Raw genomic sequence first — 22415 nt, 5'->3', positions numbered from 1 at the left:
CTCGGCTAACTGGGGCTCTTTTGTTCCCAAGTGAGAGTTCAAACACAGATGGAAGTATCAGTGAAGATGAATTTCATGGTTTTGAGAAGTTTGTGACCAAAAGCAATGCCCAGGAAACCAACCTGAAGGAAGGAAGGAAGGAAGAAGAAAGGGAGGAAAGAAGGAAGGAAGGTAGAAGAAAGGGAGGAAAGAAGGAAGAGATGAAAGAAAGAGATGAGAGGAAGGAGGAAAGGAAGGAAGGAGGGAAGGAAGGAGGGAAGGAAGGAGGGAAGGAAGGAGGGAAGGAAGGAGGGAAGAAAGGAAGGAGACCATCAACCTAGGATAACTCAAAAAATTAAGACAGGGACTTATTTCCATGTGGGTTGGTGGGGTGGGGAGGAAGAGATGGGTGTTGACAAGCAGTGAGTGGTGGTGTTAGTTGTCATTGTGACACTAACTAGGCCGGTGACTCAGCATATTTACAAGTCCACCTCCACACAACAACTACGAGCTTTACAGAAGCTGTAGCAGTTCTGGGAAGTGTCCAGTGACTGTGTGTGCATATATGTGATAGAAAAATAGTAATAAACAACATATTTTTTATTGTTGGTTTGTGTAAACATGTTTTGTAAACAATATAATGACTGTTTGTGCGGTTACTGTCTAACAGACAACGAGTGAATACACATTCAATATACCTTATATTGGTCTCACAGGCCAGAAAAGTTGCTTGGAGAAAGGAAGGAAGGAGGGAGGGAGGGAGGGAGGGAGGGAGGGAGGGAGGGAGGGAGGGAGGGAAGGAAAGAAGGAAGGAAGGAAGGAAGGAAGGAAGGAAGGAAGGAAGGAAGGAAGGAAGGAAGGAAGGAAGGAAGGAAGGAAGGAAGGAGGGAGGGAGGGAGGGAGGGAAGGAAGGAAGGAAGGAAGGAAGGAAGGAAAGAGGGAAGGAAGGAAAGAGGGAAGGAAAGAGGGAAGGAGGGAGGGAAGGAAGGAGGGAAGGAAGAAGGGAGGGAAGGAAGAAGGGAGGGAAGGAAGGAGGGAAGGAAGGAGGTAGGGAAGGAGGGAAGGAGGGAAGGAAGGAAGGAAGGAAGGAGGGAAGGAAGGAAGGAAGGAAGGAGGGAAGGAAGGAGGGAAGGAAGGAGGGAAAGGAGGGAAGGAAGAAGGGAGGGAAGGAAGAAGGGAGGGAAGGAGGGAGGGAAGGAAGGAAGGAAAGAGGGAAGGAGGGAGGGAAGGAAGGAGGGAAGGAAGAAGGGAGGGAAGGAAGGAGGGAAGGAAGAAGGGAGGGAAGGAAGGAGGGAAGGAAGGAGGTAGGGAAGGAAGGAGGGAGGGAAGGAGGGAGGGAAGGAGGGAAGGAAGGAGGGAAGGTGGGAGGGAAGGAGGGAGGGAAGGAGGGAGGGAAGGAAGGAGGGAGGGAAGGAAGGAGGGAGGGAAGGAAGGAAGGAGGGAAGGAAGGAGGGAAGGAAGGAGGGAAAGAAGGAGGGGAGGAAGAAGGGAGGGAAGGATGGAGAGAGGGAGGGAAGGAAGGAGAGGAGGGAGGGAAGGAAGGAGGGAAGGTAGGAGGGAGGGAAGGAAGGAAGGAAGGAGGAAGGAGGGAAGGAGGGAGGGAAGGAGGGAGAGAAGGAGGGAGGGAAGGAGGGAGGGAAGGAAGAAAGGAAGGAAGGAAGGAAGGAAGGAGGGAAAGTAGGTAGGAAGAGATGAGAAGAAGGATGAGGGAAGGTAGGCAGGAAGAGATGAGAGGATGGAATGAAGGAAGGTAGGTGTGTGGGGTGGAAGGGATATGTTGTGGAAGGCAGTGAGGGTTAGTGAGGGGTGGTATGATCCATCATTGTGACACATGACACCGGTGACTCAGCATATTTACAAGTCCACCCCCACATTACTACAAGCTTTCAGAACCTCTTGTAGTTATAGGAACCTGTCCAGTGACTTTATATGAGTATACAATTGATAGAAAAATGGTAATAAACAACATTTTTTATTGTTGGTTTGTGTAAACATGTTTTGCAAACAATATAATGACAGCAAAGTTTGTGCTGTTATTGAGTAGTATACAATGAGTGAATATATACCAGTAGTCTTTATATTGGTCTCAGAAGCCATAAAAGTTACTTGCAAAAATAAAATATTAAAAAATAAAAGAAAAAGTAGAAAAAAGCAAAATAAACTATTACCGGGTGACCAGCAGTTGGCGATTGTTGCCCTATATGGTTCAATTTCTCTCAGCTTCATGCCTCCATATCTTGGTAAGTAGTGATGGTAAAAAAAATTTTTTTTTAAGCCTATAAATTTTTGAAAATAAAACCCTATCTTTCCATAAGATTTTTTTTTTTTTTTTTTTTCAAATTTTTACTGACCCTGAGAACAGGTTTGGGAGAGGGCCAGCCGACCCTGAAAGGGTTAACACTCCTCCTTCAGAGTGTAGACACTGTACTGGAAATGAGAAGTACAGTGTCTACACTCTGAAGGAGGGGTGTTAATGTTGCAGTTTTATAACTGTAGTGTAAAGCACCCCTCTGGCAAGACAGTGATGGAGTGAATGATGATGAAAGTTTTTCTCTTTTGGGCCACCCTGCCTTGGTGGGAATCGGCTGATGTGTTAATAAAAAAATAAAAGATACCTCAACGCAACACTCACCGTTTTTGCTTCATCAATTCTACGGTTAACCTCATCTTTCATAAACCTATCCGCTGAGAAGTCAATGCCCAAATACCTTTTCTACCTTTACACACCCTCCCAAACTCATCCACTAACCTTGCAACTATTCTTTAGAATCTCCCAAAAGCATAGTATCATCAGCAAAAAGTATGTGTGTCAACCCCCATTTGGTATTTGATTCCCCATAATTTAATCCCACTCCTCTCCCAAACACCCCAGCATTTACCTATTTTACAACCCCATCTATAAATATATTAAACCATCATGGTGACATTACACATCCCTGTCTAAGACCTTTATCTAAATACTGTTCACATATATGCTTCAATGTGAACACTTGATCTACGCATCTCCTACCCAACTCTAAAGCCTGCTTCCTCATATGCAATCCTACTCTCTGTCTTGCCTCTAATTCTTTCAATAATAACCCTACTGTACACTTTTGCTGGTATACTCAGTAAACTTATTCCTCTATAATTTTTACAATCTCTTTTGTCCCCCTTCCCTTTATATAAAGCAACTACGTATATATGCTCTCTGCCAATCCCTAGGTACCTTCCCCTCTTCCATACATTTATTAAACAAAAATACCAACCACTCCAACACAATATCTCCCCATGCTTGTAACATTTCTGTCATGATCCCATCAGTTCCAGCTGCTTTACCCCCTTTCATTCCACGTAATGCCTCATGCACCTACCCGACACTCGCATCCTGCTGCTCTTCACTCCTAAAGGATGCTATACCTCCCTGGCCAGTGCATGAAATGACCGCCTCCCTTTCTTTGTCGACATTTAAAAGTTCCTCAAAATATTCCCTCCATCTACACAATACCTCCAGCTCTCCCCCACTAACTCCCCTACTGTTTTTAACTTACAAATTCATTCGTTCCCTAGGCTTTAACTTGTTTATCTCACTCCAAATTATTTTCTTCTTTTCATTAAAACTTCTTGACAGTGCCTCTCCCACTCTATCATCTGCTCTCCTTTTACACTCTCTCACCACTCTCTTCACCATTCTTCTACTCTCCATATACTCTGCTCTTCTTATAACACTTCTGCTTTGTAAAAACCTCTCATAAGCTAACTTTTTATCTTTTATCACACCCTTTCCTGCATCATTTCACCCATCATTCCTCTTTCGTCCTGCACCCACCCTCCTATAGCCACAAACTTCTGCCCCACATTCTAATACTGCATTTTTAAAACTATTCCAACCCTCTTCAACCCCCTCACTACTCATACTTGCACTAGCCCACCTTTCTGCCAATAGTTGCTTATATCTCACCCTAACTTCTTCCTCTCATAGTTTATAAACTTTCACCTCTCTTACCTGTTGTTTCCATTTTCCTTTCGTCCCATCTACCTCTTACTCTAACTGTAGCTACAACTAAATAATGATCCAATATATTAGTTCTCCCTCTATAAACATAAATATCCTGAAGCCTACCCACCAACTTCTTATCCACCAATACATAATCTAACAAACTACTTTCATTACGTTCTATATCATACCTTGTAGACTTATTTATCCTCTTTTTCATAAAATATGTATTACTTATTACCAAACCTCTTTCTACACATAGTTCAATTAAAGGCTCCCCATTTTCATTTACCCCTGGCACCCCAAATTCACCTACTACTCCCTCCACAACATTTTTACCCACTTTAGCATTGAAATCCCCAACTAAAAGTACTCTCACACTTGGTTCATAACTCCCCATGTACTCACTCAACATTTCCCAAAATCTCTCTCCTTCACACTTCTCTCTTCTCCAGGTGCATAAATGCTTACTATAACCCACTTTTCACATCAACCCTTATTTTACTCCACATAATCCTTGAATTAATACATTTATATGCCCTCTTTTCCTGCCATAACTTATCTTTCATCATTATGGCTACTCCTGACCTAATCCCATTTATTTCACCCCACTGAAACTCTCCCACCCCCTTCAGCTTTATTTCACTTAAAGCCAGGACATCCAGCTTCTTCTCATTCATAACATCCACAATCACCTCTTTCTTATCATTCGCACAACTTGAGCACAGATCCAATTCCCTAGATCAAGAGCCAGAGCCCCTCACCAGCATCATGGAACCTCCGTTGAGGCCCTCTCACATCTTGAAATTTCATTCGTATCCAAAAGCAAAAAATCGACCAAGAGATTGCTTGTACCCTGAAAAACTAGCATGGTGCGGCACTCGTAAGTCGAAGTTCCACTGTAGTATGCTCCTTACATAGTGACAAATTCATTTATGACGTGGTCTTAGGAACAGAACTCTGTCGTTAAGTGAGGAGTGGCTGTACTGAGAATTCAGAGTGTAGAGCTTAAAGACAATGTGGATAAGTCACAGTAAAATCATAATTCAGAGAGTTGAGGTGATCTGGACATACAGAGAGGATGGAGAGGGATAGGTTGACAAATATGTATAAATCCAGGTTGGAAGGTAACAGTGATAAGGGTAATGCTAGAAATGTTGAGGAGTGAGAGAGATTCTCATGTGTGTGTTTTAGACTGAAACGAGCCGAGGCAAATAATTTTTGTAACCTTACGTGCTGTTGAAGTGTGAGAAAGGATTCAGGGTACACCAGTTAGCTTGACTTGAGTCCTGAGGTGTTAGATACATGATCATGCCTACACTCTAGAGAGAGGGATACAGGTGATGCAGTTCAGAGGGCATCTGAATTGTGATGTCGGCATTCTTTTGGTAAAAAAAAAAAGAGTTGAATGAATGATAATGAACGTTTTTCCTCTTTTGAGGATGGGGGGACCTTAATACAGTGGGAACCCATTGGTGAGTTAGAGAAAAAACTATCATACAATTAAAAAAATTCATTATACACAAAAGTATAAATCTGAGATTACTTCTAGTATAAATATATTACATTCACTGTTAACTTTGTGAAAGTTGGTGGCTACATATTTCTACACTGCATAAAATAAATTGCTTTGTAATCCTTTAAGAAACTTCACACATTCAAAACAAGAAGACTCGTGCAGACAAATATGTCAAATTTTTAATTAAATATTTACATACAAGACAAGTTTTATCAAATAAGTATCCATAGTTTCATTATAGGTTATATCCATGCTTACATATATACATCTTCACATGTGAGCACACATGCATGTGCACACACAACTGAAAATTAATTACCTAATGCAAAGAACTCCATAAGTTACATTACATGAAATGATGCTACTTAACCCAATAACACTGATGTTAGTACTGCCTTATACATGAGTAATATTTGTACAGCAAATTAATATTATGTGAAAATAAGTGATAGAAACTGGTTAAAAAACAGAAAATAAAAATATAAATTAATATATCATAATTTATCTAATTATTAAATATATTCCCAAGCTCTGAAGAGCAGAAACATTAAGAAAACTAACTATTTACTGTCAAATGGCTACCAATGAAAGGTAACCTAGAAATCTAGCAAATTTTAAATGTTGAAATTAAATTTTACATTAAGTAAATTTATAAATCTCTAATTTGCATGGTTATTTTATTTTTGTCATAAGTAGTCGGTTGGTAAACAGCAACCGCCCAGGAAGGTACTACCATCCTGCCAAGTGAGTGTAAAACAAAAGCTTGTAATTGTTTTACATGATGGGAGGATTGCTGGTGTCCTTTTTTCTGTCTCATAAACATGCAAAATTTCAGGTACGTCTTGCTACTTCTACTTACACTTAGGTCACACTACACATACATGTACAAGCATATATATACACACTCCTCTGGGTTTTCTTCTATTTTCTTTCTAGTTCTTGTTCTTGTTTATTTCCTCTTATCTCCATGGGGAAGTGGAACGGAATTCTTCCTCCGTAAGCCATGCGTGTTGTAAGAGGTGACTAAAATGCCGGGAGCAAAGGGCTAGTAACTCCATCTGTATAAATTACTAAATTTAAGAAGAGGAACTTTCGTTTTTTTCTTTTTGGGCCACCCTGCCTTGGTGGGATACTGCCGGTTTGCTGAAAAAAAAAATGGCAGACGGTATGTGACAGTGTCTGGTACCAAGGAAAAAATATGATTGTTTCACTTGAAAACTCTGTAGTCTTTGGTAGGAACTGTACTCAACTGAAACTTACTACAGTGGTTTACCTAGCACTGATGATCAATAAATTAGAATTGGCCAATACATAAAGACTTTCAGGTTGTGTTATATAAATGATCCTCTGACCTACTTTTTACCACTGATGCCATCATGAGATTTATTTCTTAATTTGACAATCTTCCAATGTCCCTTTCAACGAATTACAACATTTTACAAAGTCGAAGACACTTTTTTTTTTCAAAAATAAGTTTCAAAAATTTCCCCAGCACCTTAAGAGGCTGAAGTACCATTTATCTTTCTTTCCAAAATTTAGCGAATCAGAATTGGGGGACATCCTCGACACTGGAGCAACTTTGCCATAAAATACAGTATATAGTTATATATATGAGGCCCTCTCCTACTGCGCCTTCACCTAATCTGTTTCTGCCAGTTTGCAATTCATATTTTGTGACTCATTTCTGTCTTTTGCTCTGAAGTGGCCAGCTATCGCACCAGCACAGAAAACATCCCTGTAGGCATATGGAAATGTAATATTCGCCATTTCCAAACACTTCTTTAACAATAAGTAAGAAGGAACAAGAAAATTAAGATGGAGAAATCCTCTTAGTTTAGTCTAAAGAAGAAAACTGTGTAAGAAAGACGAATAAGTGAAATTATAATAGCCACTATGTATACGAGTCTACCCATTTACTCTGGAAGGAATCCATGCCCATTTTCTATGGAAGGAATAAACTATAAACTATCAAATACCATCTTTCCCCAGAAAGTACGCCCTCATCTTATGCCAACTTTCTTTTTCACTAGTTAAAGAAGTTTACTTAATGAAAGAGTTAGGTTACTGTTTAATAATTACCATATTATAGAACTTCCTTTTTCTTTTCAGTAACTGACACAAGAGTGGAGACAAATGGCTTATGAGATTTGACATGCTGTCAGAGCATGAGGAAGATAACATTTATGGAAAAATTCAAGAGAACTGCTAGCCAAACTTGAGTTGGATATGGGAGGTATAGTGAATGTTCTCTGAACAATGGGTGGGAATGGTCAAGTTTAGATAAGCATTTAAAGTGTGATGTCCACACATTTCTTGCAAGAAAGCAACTGAATGAGTGACTGTAAATGTTTTCTTTTCTGGACTACCATAGACTGGTGGACAATGGCCAATAGGGGGGGGGGGATGTAACTTTTTACACAAGGTTTTGCACATATACATCTTGTGTTAATGTCCTATGTGAAAAAAAAGTACAGTATAATGTATACCCTCACTGTTTCCTTGCCCATTTCTACCTAACTGAAATGAAAATAAAATTGCATAAAAGGAGGTTAAGATACAAAACAACTTGCAACACCTTGCCATCAGGATCAACATTACTCCTCGGAGCCGCTCGGTACCACTCCCCATCTTCACTGAAGCGCGCTAAATACAATCGAGTGAGGTCAATATTTACATCCTCCCCAAGCATCTCTGCTGTTCGATCTGAAAAAGACATTACTTTCTTTACATCATAAAACATTCTATAATGTTAATACTGACTCATATTTATAAAAGTTTTCACCTAATACCAGTCATTACCTGCACTGATATTAACAGTTCTAATCTATAGTAATGTGTATAATGCTATCATACTTATAAACACTACATTATTGTACATTAAACCCCTATGTATTCTTATTTATTTTAGTACCCGATTGGTAGAATGAAGTATGAAAAGGTTTAATGCAGTTAGATATTTGGGACTGGATATGTCAGCAGATGGGTTTATTAAAAGATGATGCAAACTACTGACTAGATGAGAAAAACATTAGATAGTGTGTTAGGGAATCTGTGGAAAGAAGGAACCAAAACTGTTTATGTACACGAGTAAAGTGGCTCCAAAACACTTACATAAGTGTGAGGCATGGTCTTCAACTCTTTAATTGTCATGCCATTGGTCTACACATCCCTGCTACCACAAAAAAAAATAAAATATTTATAGGTGCCAGCAATGTTTTTAGAAGTGCTCAAATGTAAGAAACTCCTTGAAGTAGTGTCAGAAAGTGTGACACTCCACACTGCTCATATACGTATCGTGTCTTTTCGCTGTAGGGGTCACCGTCTTGTGCTGTGGGCACACACAGCACACCTTTTCTGAAAATACTTCTTCTTTTTCTGGGTAGATGGTAGAGTTATGAGGAAGTGACTGTTAGATTGCACTTGGTCAGATGCTTTTTCTTTTGGTCACTCCTGAGGGGTAGGTACAGATCACTCATGGCACTTTCTTACAATCTGCTTTATGATCATTAGGGTAAAGTCAACATATGGAAGTCATTTCCTGGTTTTATCTGGTACATATTGTAGGCAGTGAGCAGTGGAAATGTAAATTCATGTAATAATTGCAACTCCTACACTCACACTCAATGAACACTATTTACATGATACACTCGTTTAAAGGTTACATATGTGTGGTATAGTCGATGATGGCAGCTGGCTTTATAATGAGTTTAATGGTGTCCTTGTTCACCTTGTCTGTTTGTACCATCTTGTTTTTGTGGAAAGTTGACAGTAACATCACATCCCACTTGTCATGCCACAGTAATGTCATGGTGGCAATGGCATGAAACACTTGCACTGCACCATAAGCACTGCCCCAAGTAAATCTTGGCATATGTTTTCTATTTCTTCTCACTGTCCCACACACATCAGTATTTTCACACAGAGGAAATCAGCAACATAGGGCTTGTAAAACAGTTGTCTGTGAACAATGTATAGCCCTTCCCAAAGTATGGTTCCATCATCGTCCAAACATAATCATCGGAAATGCCCAACATCTGCTTGGCATCATCCAGTGTGCTCTTCTCAGCACTGACAATGATATCCAACACCAGGTCAGTCTCAAAGTCACACAACAAAAAGTTTTATACCAAAGCAATTATGTTTGCTCGGTATATAAAGATGCTCCTCACTTTACGATGGTTCAGCTTACAATATTTCAACTTAACAATAGTGCAACAGTGATGCAGCATGTAAAGTTACAAAGCAATATATGATTGGAATATGGAAGAAAGTTTTTAAGGCATTTGTGAACCTGTGAACCTGCTTAAAGGCTTTAACAGAAATTCTGCTGTTAATGAAATAACAACATTTTATTGCTTGGAAGACAGCTAAAATTAGAAATGGATGAAGATCTTCATCAGCATGTTGGTACTGAGTCTGAAGAACTTTCAATTATGAGCTGACAGAACTGGAGGAAGCAAAAAATAAGGAAGCAGAGGCAGAGGAAACAGAAGTTATACCCCACACACCAATTAAGTTCACAACAACAAAAAATTGGAAGAGGCACTTGCTTGTTTCAATAGAGGTTTGCATATGACAGGAAAAATGTTAATTAGTTATGAGAGATTTGCAAAATCTGAAAGACAAATACAGGATGCTCTTGCATGATATAAAGAAGTTTATAATGAAAAGCAACAGCAAACTGTCCAGTCAAGACTTGCTATCTTCCTGAAGAAGCCTGCGCCTGTTCCTGAATCATCAACAAGTGTCGACGATACCATGTCTTCTTCCCCAGCATCGTCTTCCAGAAATTAACCCTTTGACTGTTTCGGTCGTATATATACATCTTACGAGCCACCATTTTTGACGTATATATACTCGTAAATTCTAGCGGCTTCAAATCAAGCAGGAGAAAGCTGGTAGGCCCACATGTGAGAGAATGGGTCTGTGTGGTCAGTGTGCACCATATAAAAAAAGTCCTGCAGCACGAAGTGCATGAGAAAAAAAAACTAACACCGTTTTTTTTTAATTAAAATGCCAAATTCATGGTCTATTTTTGTATAGTATTTATGGTTGTATTCTTGCTTTCTTGGTCTCATTTGATATAATGGAAAACATTTTATAGAAATAGACGTGATTTTGATTGGTTTTACTATGAAAAGAACCTTGAAATGGAGCTCAAAGTAGGGGAAATGTTTGATTTTTGCCAATGTTCAAAAGTAAACAAATGATGTCATTTTCCAATAAATGTCCAAGTAGCCATTGTAATATGCAGTCATGAATGGGTTGACATTATTTATACAATTATTACAATATTGCAGTAGTCTGCATAACAGTAAGTATTCTATTTTTTGTTTGAATAAAAATTCAAAATAGAAAGCAAGAGTAATATCAGAGGGGCCTGGAGACGTGACTGATGAACAAATAAAATGTTATTTTAGAGCCAGGAATGTCTGCATTGTTCATTCTGGACCCTACTTTGAAATACAGTGGACCCCCGGTTAACGATATTTTTTCACTCCAGAAGTATGTTCAGGTGCCAGTACTGACCGAATTTGTTCCCATAAGAAATATTGTGAAGTAGATTAGTCCATTTCAGACCCCCAAACATACACATACAAACGCACTTACTTAAATACACTTACATAATTGGTCGCATTTGGAGGTAATCGTTATGCGGGGGTCCACTGTAGTAATATTTTTTAATTTTCGCTAAATTGCAAAATTGCAAATTTCTCACCACGTTATTGGGTAGTTGAAATCAGTAAATGGGCAGTTTCTCATACTCAATCGATAGAAAAAATGGAGTTCTAAAGAAATAGCTATGAGTTTGGTCGACTGGAACAATGGAATTAGCCAAAAGTAGGGCTCAAAGTGGGCAAAATCGCCGATTCGTAAATATCGCCGTGGTCACAAACTTTGCGAGAGCATAATTCCGTCAGTTTTCCATCAAATTTCGTTCTTTTGGTGTCAATACAATCGGGAAAAGATTCTCTATCATTTCCTAAGAAAAAATAATGGGAGGGGGGGGATTTTTTTGCGACACCAGGAGACACCTCAGGATTTGGGGTTGTGACAGTCAAGGGGATAATGCTATTCTATGCTTCACAACATTCTTCAGGCCCAGTGTGCTTTCAGCTGACTACATTAATGGTGAGTAACTATATAACATCACTACATGTACTGCACCTGTATCATTATTGAGTAATCAAGTCAATGTACTGGAAAACTTTTTTTTTGTACTGTACAGTACTGTACATTTATTGACTGGATAAACTTGTAATCATTTATTTACACAAATAATCCGCATTTAGAAGAGAGGAGTTTACGACTACATTTCGGTCTGACTTGGACCATTTACAAAGTCACACAATGTATAAATTCAAGGATTATATGAAGTAAAATAGAGGTTGGATGTGAAAAGTGGGTTATAATAAGTGTTTATACACCTGAACAAGAGAGAAAAGTAGAGGAGAAAAAGAGATTTGGGGAAATGTTGAGTGAGTGCATGGGGAGTTTTGAACCAAGTGCTCTCTAAAATCTTTGAAAAATTAATTCATAGATGGATCTATTCCTACCTCGTCTCCCACAACATACTAAACCCCTGTCAGTTTGGATTCAGGAATAATAAAAGCACAAATGATGCTATCATACACATGCTAGAACTAATATATACTGCTCTCGAAAAGAAATAAGTCCTACTGGGAATTTTCAATGATTTACGTAAAGCTTTTGATACAGTCAACCATGAACTGTTGTACACTAAATTAACACACTATGGTATAAGAGGCCACTCCCTCAACTACCTAAAGTCATACCTTAGTAACAGAAGCCAATATGTGTACACAAATGGTGCAAACTCTTCCACTCAACCAATTACAGTAGGAGTCCCACAGGGAAGTGTCCTTGGATCACTCCTCTTTCTCATCTACATCAATGACTTACCGAATGCATCGCAGCTACTCAAACCCATATTATTTGCATATAACACTACATACATCTTCTCCCACCCAAACCCAGTCATACTTGCCAACACTGTCAATGCTGAATTGCAGAATATATCTGCCTGGATGATGACTAATAAACTTACCCTGAATACTGACAAAACCTATTTCATTCAGTTTGGAAACAAGGCTGCAAATGTTTCAGTTAACATAACACTAAACGGATCACCCATCTCAAGACTCTCAGAGGAAAAATTCCTAGGAATCCACTTCACAGTAGCCTCAAGTTCCAGACACATATACAACAAATCACCAAGAAAATCTCTAAGACCGTAGGCATATTATCAAAGATACGGTACTATGTTCCACAACCAGCTCTCCTGGCACTGTATCATATACTCTTCTACCCTTATCTCACATATGGAATTTGAGCATGGGAATCAACATTAAATCACTTAAGACCACTAATAACCAAGCAAAAGGCAGCATTCAGAATAACAAATTCCCACTCCTGACAGCATACTCCACTAATTTTCAAAAGTCTAAATCTGCTCACCATTAACCCTTTGAATGTCGCAACCCCAAATCCTGAGGTGTCTCCTGGTGTCGAAAAATTTTTGAGAGAAAAAACAAAAATTTTTTCTTGTGAAATGATAGAGACTATTCCCGATGGTAATGACACCAAAAGAACGAAATTTGATGGAAAACTTATGGAATGACGCTCTCACAAAGTTAGCAACCTTTGTGATATTTATGAACAGACGATTTCGCCCACTTTGAGCCCTATTTTCAGCTAATTCTTTTGTTCCAATCAACCAAACTCAGAGCTATTTCTTTAGAACTCCATTTGTTCTATCAATTGAGTACAAGAAATTGCCCATTTACCGATTTCAACTACCCAATAACATGGTCAGAAATTTGCAATTTGACCAATCTCACACAAATTAAAAAATATGCCAATTTCAAAATAGGGTCCCGAATGAACAATGCAGACATTCCTGGCTCTAAAATAACATTTTCTTTGTTCATCAGTCATGTCTCCAGGCTCCTCTGATATTACTCTTGCTTTCTATTTTTAATTTTAATTCAAACAAATAGTAGAAGATTTATTGTTATGCAGACTACTCCAATATTGTAATAATTGTATAAATAATGCCAGCCCATTCATGACTGCATATCAGAATGGCTAGTTGGACATTTATTGGAAAATGACATCATTTGTTACTATCGAACATCGGCAAAAATCAAACATTTCCCCTACTTTGAAATCCACTTCAAGGTTCTTTTTATAGTAAATCCAATCAAAATCACCTCTATTTAAGAACATAAGAAAGAAGGAACACTGCAAAAGGCCTACTGACCCATGCGGAGCATGTCCATGTCGTCCTCCCCCCCAGACTAGCCCAATGACCCACCCAGTCTGGTCACCACTCATCGAAGGAGCATGGCACCAGACCCAGCAGCACAAGCTAGTCAGGTCCAACTCATACCCATCCACACCCACTCATGTATTTACCTAACCAATTTTTAAAACTACACAATGTTTTAGCCTCTATAACTGTACTCAGGAGTTTGTTCTACTCGTCCACAACTCTATTACCAAACCAGTGCTTTCCTATATCTTTCCTGAATCTGAATTTTTCCAACTTAAAACCACTGCTTGGCTCGAAATTTTCAGCACGCTATTTACATCCCCTTTATTTATTCCTGTTTTCCATTTACACACTTCGACCATTTTTTTTTTTTTTAACAAGTCAGCCGTCTCCCACCAAGGCAGGGTGACACAAAAAAAGAAAGAAAATCCCCCCCAAAAATACTTTCATCATTATTCAACACTTTCACCTCACTCACACAATCACTGCTTTTGCAGAGGTGCTCAGAACACAACAGTTTAGAAGCATATACCTATAAAGATACACAACATATCCCTCCAAACTGCTAATATCACGAACTCCTCCTTTAGAGTGCAGGCATCGTACTTCCCATTTCCAGGACTCAAGTCCGGCTATATAAAAATTCCCAGTTTCCCTGAATCCCTTCACTAAATATTACCTTGCTCACACTCCAACAGATCATAAGGTCCCAAATACCATTCGTCTCCATTCACTCCTATCTAACACACTCACGCAAGCTTGCTGGAAGTCCAAGCCCCTCGCCTACAAAACCTCCTTTACCCCCTCCCTCCAACCTTTTCGAGGACAACCCCTACCCCGCCTTCCTTCCCCTACAGATTTATACGTTCTCCATGTCATTCTACTTTGATCCATTCTCTCTAAATGACCAAACCACTTCAACAACCCCTCTTCCCCTGTGACTAATACTTTTATTAACTCCACACCTTCTCCTAATTTCCACTCTCTGAATTTTCTGCATAATATTTACACCACACATTGCCTTTAGACAGGATATCTCCACTGCCTCCAACCACCTCCTCGCTGCTGCATTCACAACCCAAGCTTCACACCCATATAAGAGTGTTGGTACTACTATACTTTCATACATTCCCTTCTTTGCCTCCATAGATAACGTTTTTTGTCTCCACATATACCTCAATGCACCACTCACCATTTTTCCCTCATCAATTCTATGATTAACCTCATCCTTCATAAATCCATCCGCTGACACGTCAACTCCAAAGTATCTGAAAATATTCACTTCTTCCATACTCCTCCTCCCCAATTTGATACCCAATTTTTCTTTATCTAAATCATTTGATACCCTCATCACCTTCTCTCTTCTATGTTCATTTTCAACTTTCTACCTTTACACACACTCCCAAACTCATCCACTAACCTTTGAAATTTTTCTTTAGAATCTCCCATGAGCACAGTAACATCAGCAAAAAGCAACTGTGTCAATTCCCATTTTGTATTTGATTCCCCATAATTTAATCCCACCCCTCTCCCGAACACCCTAGCATTTATTTCTTTTACAACCCCATCTATAAATATATTAAACAACCATGGTGACATTACACATCCCTGTCTAAGACCTACTTTTACCAGGAAGTAGTCTCCCTCTCTTCTACACAACCTAACCTGAGCCTCACTATCCTCATAAAAACTCTTTACAGCATTTAGTAACTTACCACCTATTCCATATACTTGCAACATTTGCCACACTGCTCCCCTATCCACTCTATCATATGCCTTTTCTAAATCCATAAATGCAATAAAAACTTCCCTACCTTTATCTAAATACTGTTCACATATATGCCTCAATGTAAACACTTGATCTACACATCCCCTACCCACTCTGAATCCTCCTTGCTCATCTGCAATCCTACATTCTGTCTTACCTCTAATTCTTTCAAGTATAACCCTACTTTACACTTTTCCTGGTATACTCAGTAAACTTATTCCTCTATAATTTTTACAATCTCTTTTGTCCCCCTTCCCTTTATATAAAGGGACTATACATGCTCTCTGCCAATCCCTAGGTACCTTCCCCTCTTTCATACATTTATTAAACAAAAATACCAACCACTCCAACACTATATCCCCCACTGCTTTTAACATTTCTGTCATGATCCCATCAGTTCCAGCTGCTTTACCCCCTTTCATTCTACGTAATGCCTCACACACCTCCCCCACACTCACATCCTGTTCTTCTTCATTCCTAAAAGATGGTATACCTCCCTGGCCAGTGCATGAAATTACTGCTTCCCTTTCTTCGTCGACATTTAAAAGTTCCTCAAAATATTCTCTCCATCTACCTCGATCATATCACCCCTAATTCTACGCCTTTCGAGAGAGTGCAGACTCAGGGCCCTCAGTCTATCCTCATAGGGAAGATTTCTGATACATGTTATCATCTTTGTCATCCTCCTCTGTACATTTTCCAGTGCATTTATATCCATTCTGTAATACGGTGACCAGAACTGAGCAGCATAGTCTAAATGAGGCCTAACCAAGGATATATAGAGTTGAAGAACAACCTGAGGACTTTATTATTTATACTTCTAGATATGAAGCCAAGAATTCTGTTAGCTTTATGCGAACACTAATGCACTGTTGTCTTGGTTTTAGATTACTGCTAACCAGAACTCCTAAATCCTTTTTGCACTCAGTAATATTAAGATCTACATTATTTAGTTTATATGCCGCATGGTTATTTTCCTGTCCAACATTTAGGACTTTGCATTTGTCTATATTAAACCTCATCTGCCACTTCTCCGACCATTGCATCAGTCTATTCAAATCATCCTGGGTGCAGCATAATAAATTAAGGATCCAATGTAGGTTATTTACACCTTTCTCATTATTCACACATTAGCACCATAGCTGTTTCTATAATATGTTTTCCGTTCAATCAAATGAGACCAAGAAAACGAGAATACAACTATAAATACTATACAAAAATACACCACAAAGTCAGCATTTTTATCCAAAAACACAGTTGGTTTTTTTTTCTCATTATGCATTGCATGCTGCATAATTTTTTTATATGATGCACACTGACCACACAGACCCATTCTCTCACATGTGGGCCTACAAGCTTTCTCCTGCTTGATTTGAAGCTGCGTATATATACGTCAAACACATTGGCTCGTAAGACGTATATATACGACCGAAACAGTCAAGGGGTTAAGAACATCCATACTTATGCACGTGCCTACTACATACATAGAACAATACATGCAAACATAAACCCTCCACTCAAACTTCTCCTCACCAACCTTAACAGGACACAGGACCATAACACAAGACACAGGTCTCTTTTTGATGTACCTCGTGTCCACATCACACTGTGTAAAAACTATGCACATAAAGGATCCCAAAATTTGAAATTCATTACCAGAAAATACTAAAGTAACCCGGTCTGAAAATCAATTTAAGACTCCTCTCAAAAGCCACTTAATCATCCTAGACTAAATACTCAGTACTCAATATTTAACATTACCAATAAATCTACCAATTACCTAAATCTTAAAACTTCAAAACTAGACGACCAAGTTCATACATTGACAAATTACCACACAGAAATATACATAACTACCAAAAACAGTATTGCCCTTCACCAAATTGTAGCATTCTCATACTGTAAATTACTTTTTGCAAATCACAATGTTATACATGTATTCCCATACTATACAGTGGACCCCGGTTCACGATATTAATCCGTTCCTGAGAGCTCATCGTAAACCAAAATGATCGGAAAACGAATCAATTTTCCCCATAAGAAATAATGGAAATCAAATTAATCCGTGCAAGATACCCAAAAGTATGAAAAAAAAAATTTTACCACATGAAATATTAATTTAAATACACACAAACTGAAGAAGACATGCACAGTTACATGACACTTACCTTTATTGAAGATCTGGTGATGATTAATGGGATGGGAGGAGGGGAGTGCATGGATGGTCTTAGTGTTTAGAGGGGGAATCCCCTTCCATTAGGACTTGAGGTAGCAAGTCCTTTTCTGGGGTTACTTCCCTTCTTCTTTTAATGCCACTAGGACCAGCTTGAGAGTCACTGGACTTCTGTCGCACAACGTATCTGTCCATAGAGCTCTGTACCTCCCATTCCTTTAAGATTTGTCTAAAATGGGCCACAACATTGTCATTGTAATAGTCACCAGCATGGCTTGCAATAGCTGTGTTAGGGTGATTTTCATCCATAAAGGTTTGCAGTTCAACGCACTTTGCACACATTTCCTTAATCTTTGAAGTAGGCACAATGGATTCTACAACTGGCATAGGCTTCTCAGGGTTAGCCCCAAACCCTTCAGAATCTTTCTTAATTTTCATACTAATTCTCACCCTTTTTACCACAGGGTTGACACTAGAAGTTTTCTTGGGGCCCATGGTGACTTATTTTGCAGAAACAAGCACCAAAAACAGTGATAATATGGATAATATGGAATGTACCGAATGTATCCTTAGATGCGCGCACACTGGCTGGCTTGTGAACACTGGCACACACGGGGCAGTTCAGGCCACAAGTGGACACGTCTCGTACGCATTGTATCGCATACCGGGTTTTGTATCGGGAAGCGAGGCAATTTTTTTTAGATCAAATGCATCGGCTACCGGATTTATCAGATACCGATAGCATTGGGAACCGGGGGTCCACTGTAATTTCAATATTTACTGTTGACCCTATTGTCCACTGTCGACAGGAATATAACTGAATCATGTTTCATAAAAAGCATTTTAGAAAATATGAATATATCCTTTGGTTTATACAAATTAGATTCACTTATAATTAAACCTTTTAGGGGGCGGTACCGAGTGTGCTCGGACCTGAACGCATGGTTTTTGCACATGTCCTCCTACTCCCCCCCCGCGCATCTGGGATCTCAATGCTAATGGGTGCATTGGCTTAAGCCGGTGGGGGTGCATTGGCTTAAGCCGGTAGGAGACTTGGACCTGCCTCGCATGGGCCAGTAGGCCTTCTGCAGTGTTCCCTCGTTCTTATGTTCTTAAATAAGTCACTCTGTCTGACTTTTTTGGGTTATCCTAGATACTTTACACATATGCTGCTATGTATGATAACCTATGTAACTGTATTTGTGTATACCTGAATAAACTTACTTGCTTACTTACTAAAGAGGGTAAAAATGTTGTGGAGGGAGTAGTAGGTAAATCTGGGGTGCCAGGGGTAAATGAAAATGGGGTGCCTTTAATTGAACTATGTGCAGAAAGAGGTTTGGTAATAAGTAATACATATTTTATGAAAAACAGGATAAATAAGTATACAGTGGACCCCCGCATAGCGAACGCCTTGCATAGCGAACAATCCGCATAGCGAACGCTTTGTTCGCTGAAATTTTGCCCCGCATAGTAGACAAAAACCCGCTCAGCGAACTTCGTCCGAGACGCGTCCAATGTGGGCCCTCAGCCAGCCTCACATGTGCCGCCCGTCCCATTGTTTACCAGCTAGCCTCCGCGGTAACATTCAAGCATACACTCGGAATATTTCGTATTATTACAGTGTTTTCGGTGCTGTTTCTGGAAAATAAGTGACCATGGGCCCCAAGAAAGCTTCTAGTGCCAACCCTGTGGTAAAAAGGGTGAGAATTAGTATGGAAATTAAGAAAGATTTTGAAGGGTTTGGGGCTAACCCTGAGAAGCCTATGCCAGTTGTGGAATCCATTGTGCCTACTTCAAAAATTAAGGAAATGTGTGCACAGTGGGTTGAACTGCAAACCTTTATGGATGAAAATCACCCTGACACAGCTGTTGCAAGCCGTGCTGGTGACTATTTCAATGACAATGTTATGGCCCATTTTAGGAAAGTCTTGAAGGAACGGGAGGTACAGAGCTCTATGGACAGATTTGTTGTGCGACAGAGGTCCAGTGACTCTCAAGCTGGTCCTAGTGGCATTAAAAGAAGAAGGGAAGTAACCCCAGAAAAGGACTTGCTACCTCAAGTCCTAATGGAAGGGGATTCCCCTTCTAAACAGTAAGAAGATAATGCTCTCCCCTCCTCCCATCCCATCAATCATCACCAGATCTTCAATAAAAGTAAGTGTCATGTAATTGTGCATGCCTTTTTCAGTTTGTGTGTACTAAAATTAACATTTTTTTGTGGTAAAAAAAATTTTTTTTCATACTTTTGGGTGTCTTGCACGGATTAATTTTATTTCCATTATTTCTTATGGGGAAAATTAATTCGCATAGCGAACATTTCGCATAACGACCAGCCCTCTTGCACGGATTAAGTTCGCTATGCGGGGGTCCACTGTACAAGGTATGATACAGCATGTAATGAAAGTACAGTGGACCCCCGGTTAACGATATTTTTTCACTCCAGAAGTATGTTCAGGTGCCAGTACTGACCGAATTTGTTCCCATAAGAAATATTGTGAAGTAGATTAGTCCATTTCAGACCCCCAAACATACACGTACAAACGCACTTACATAAATACACTTACATAATTGGTTGCATTCGGAGGTAATCATTATGCGGAGGTCCACTGTAGTTTGTTAGATTATGTATTGGTCCACAAAAGGTTGGTGGGTAGGCTTCAGGATGTGCATGTTTATAGAGGGGCAATGGATATGTCGGATCATTATTTAGTAGTAGTTACAGTTAGAGTAAGAGGTAGCTGGGACAAAACGAAAATGGCAACAGCAAGTAAGAGAGAGGTAAAAGTTTACAAATTCAGGGAGGAGGAAGTTAGAGTGAGATATAAGTAACTACTGGCAGAAAGGTGGGCTAGAGCAAGAATGGGTAGTGAGGAATTGGAGTGTTTAAGAGGGATGGGACACTTTTAAAAATGCAGTACAGTGGTACCATGACTTACAAGTTTAATTCATTCCGTGACCGAGCTCGTAACTCAATTTGCTCGTATATCAAATCAATTTTCCTCATTGAAATTAATTGAAATGCCATTAATCCATTCCAGCCCCCCAAAAAACCACCCCAATTTCTTGGTTACAGATTTTTAAATAAGAAAAATTTATTTAAAAATAAGAAATATTGTATACTCCACCCACCACCATCTCTACTACACTCACCACCCTTACTACCCCACCCACCACTATCACTACTCCATTTACCACCATCACTACTCCACCCACCATTATCAGTACTCCACCCACCATCATCACTACTCCACCCACCACCATCACTACTCCACCCACCACCATGACAACTCTACCCACCACTATCACTACTCCACTCACCACCATCACTACTCCACCCACCACCATCACTACTCCACCCACCACCATCACTATTCCACCCACCACCATCACTATTCCACCCACCACCAACACTACTCCACCCACCACCGTGAATCACTACTCCACCCACCACCATCACTACTCCACTGACCACCATCACTACTCCACCCACCGCTATCAGTACTCCACCCACCTTAATGTTTCTGGAAAAACTTTGAGTGTTGAAATGGAGTTTACCTCTTCCCCGGATTTATACAAGAACCAAACAAGGGATGAAGTATCTCACTACGATCTGGGATTAGTGTATTATTCTCCCAGTTATGTCTTCGAAGAGCATGTGGAATGGGACAAAGTACCTGATATTCCTCTGGGTACAGAGTTGGATTTGACTTCAGATACACCGCCAACTAGTGGCGGAGTATATTTTGTGAAGGGATTCAGGGAAACCGGTTAGCTGGACTTGAGTCCTGGAAATAGGAAGTACAATGCCTGCACTTTAAAGGATGGGTTTGGGATACTGGCAGTTTGGAGGGACATCTAAATTGTCTTATCTGAGCGCCTCTGCAAAGACAGTGATTATGTATGAGTGATGGTGAAAGTGTTGAATAATGATGAACATTTTTTTTCTTTCTTTTTGGGTCACCCTGCCTTGGTGGGAAATGGCCATGTTAAAAAAAAAAATACATACATGTAAAATTAATTAATGGGTTCTGGGACACAAAAAGTCCCCCCCCCCCTCCCCCACTTTGCACTAACACTAAGATTCTGGGGACCCAGAACTGGCAGGTGCATTTTTTTTTTTTAAAGGGAATCTGTCCAATGTGGTTCGTGTCTGCCTACCCTTCAATCTTCTTAAAGTGGAGTTCTTCTGTTTTGCGTTCCTTGTTGTGGTTGTCTATCAACTCCTCCACATCCTCCTGATTCACCTCTAACCCCATAGACCCACCTAGGGAGATGATTTCCTGAACCACTACTGCTCTTTCTCAATGCCATGGTCACTAAATTTTAGTAATATTATAATTGGTACAGAGGCCACACACACTGTGCGAGAGCCCAACGCCAAATGAATTGTAAACAAGCCGGCATGCTCGGACTCCAGAAAAATGTTCAAAGACCGGGGCAAGGTTTTTCTCAACAAAATGTTCAGACCCTGCTTCATTTAAACATTGAGGTTCAGCTGTATTTATAGTAATTATCTGATTATTTACTTATTCAGTAACAGTATTTACTGTATTTCTATATCCCTATTCATCACATTCATATTTGACTTACAACATTTTCAACTTACAATGGGTTCATCAGAACATAACCCCACTGTAAATCGAGGAGCACCTGTATTGCTTGAACAACTGGCATCCCTTGAGCATAATCAAGGGCTCATTG

The 22415-nt window shown here is 39.7% G+C and overlaps 1 protein-coding gene across 9 annotated transcripts in view; it reads right to left on the bottom strand.

The window, feature by feature from the left end:
* Nucleotides 1-22415, bottom strand: part of LOC128696749 (tudor domain-containing protein 7B) — a 462427-nt gene that overhangs the window by 175491 nt on the left and 264521 nt on the right. For all 9 annotated transcript variants that reach the window (XR_011393213.1, XR_011393212.1, XM_070094599.1 and 6 more), the window contains one exon: nucleotides 8050-8177. Coding sequence is in view for 7 of the 9 variants with exons in the window: in XM_070094599.1 (XP_069950700.1) it covers nucleotides 8050-8177 (128 nt within the window). In the remaining 2 variants the exon portion in view is untranslated. The remainder of the gene's footprint in view (nucleotides 1-8049; nucleotides 8178-22415) is intronic.

Source organism: Cherax quadricarinatus, chromosome 46 (assembly GCF_038502225.1).
Source record: "Cherax quadricarinatus isolate ZL_2023a chromosome 46, ASM3850222v1, whole genome shotgun sequence".
NCBI classification, from domain to species: Eukaryota; Metazoa; Arthropoda; class Malacostraca; order Decapoda; family Parastacidae; genus Cherax; species Cherax quadricarinatus.
Note: the sequence above shows the minus strand (reverse complement) of the source record. Positions and strands in the feature narration are given on the sequence as shown.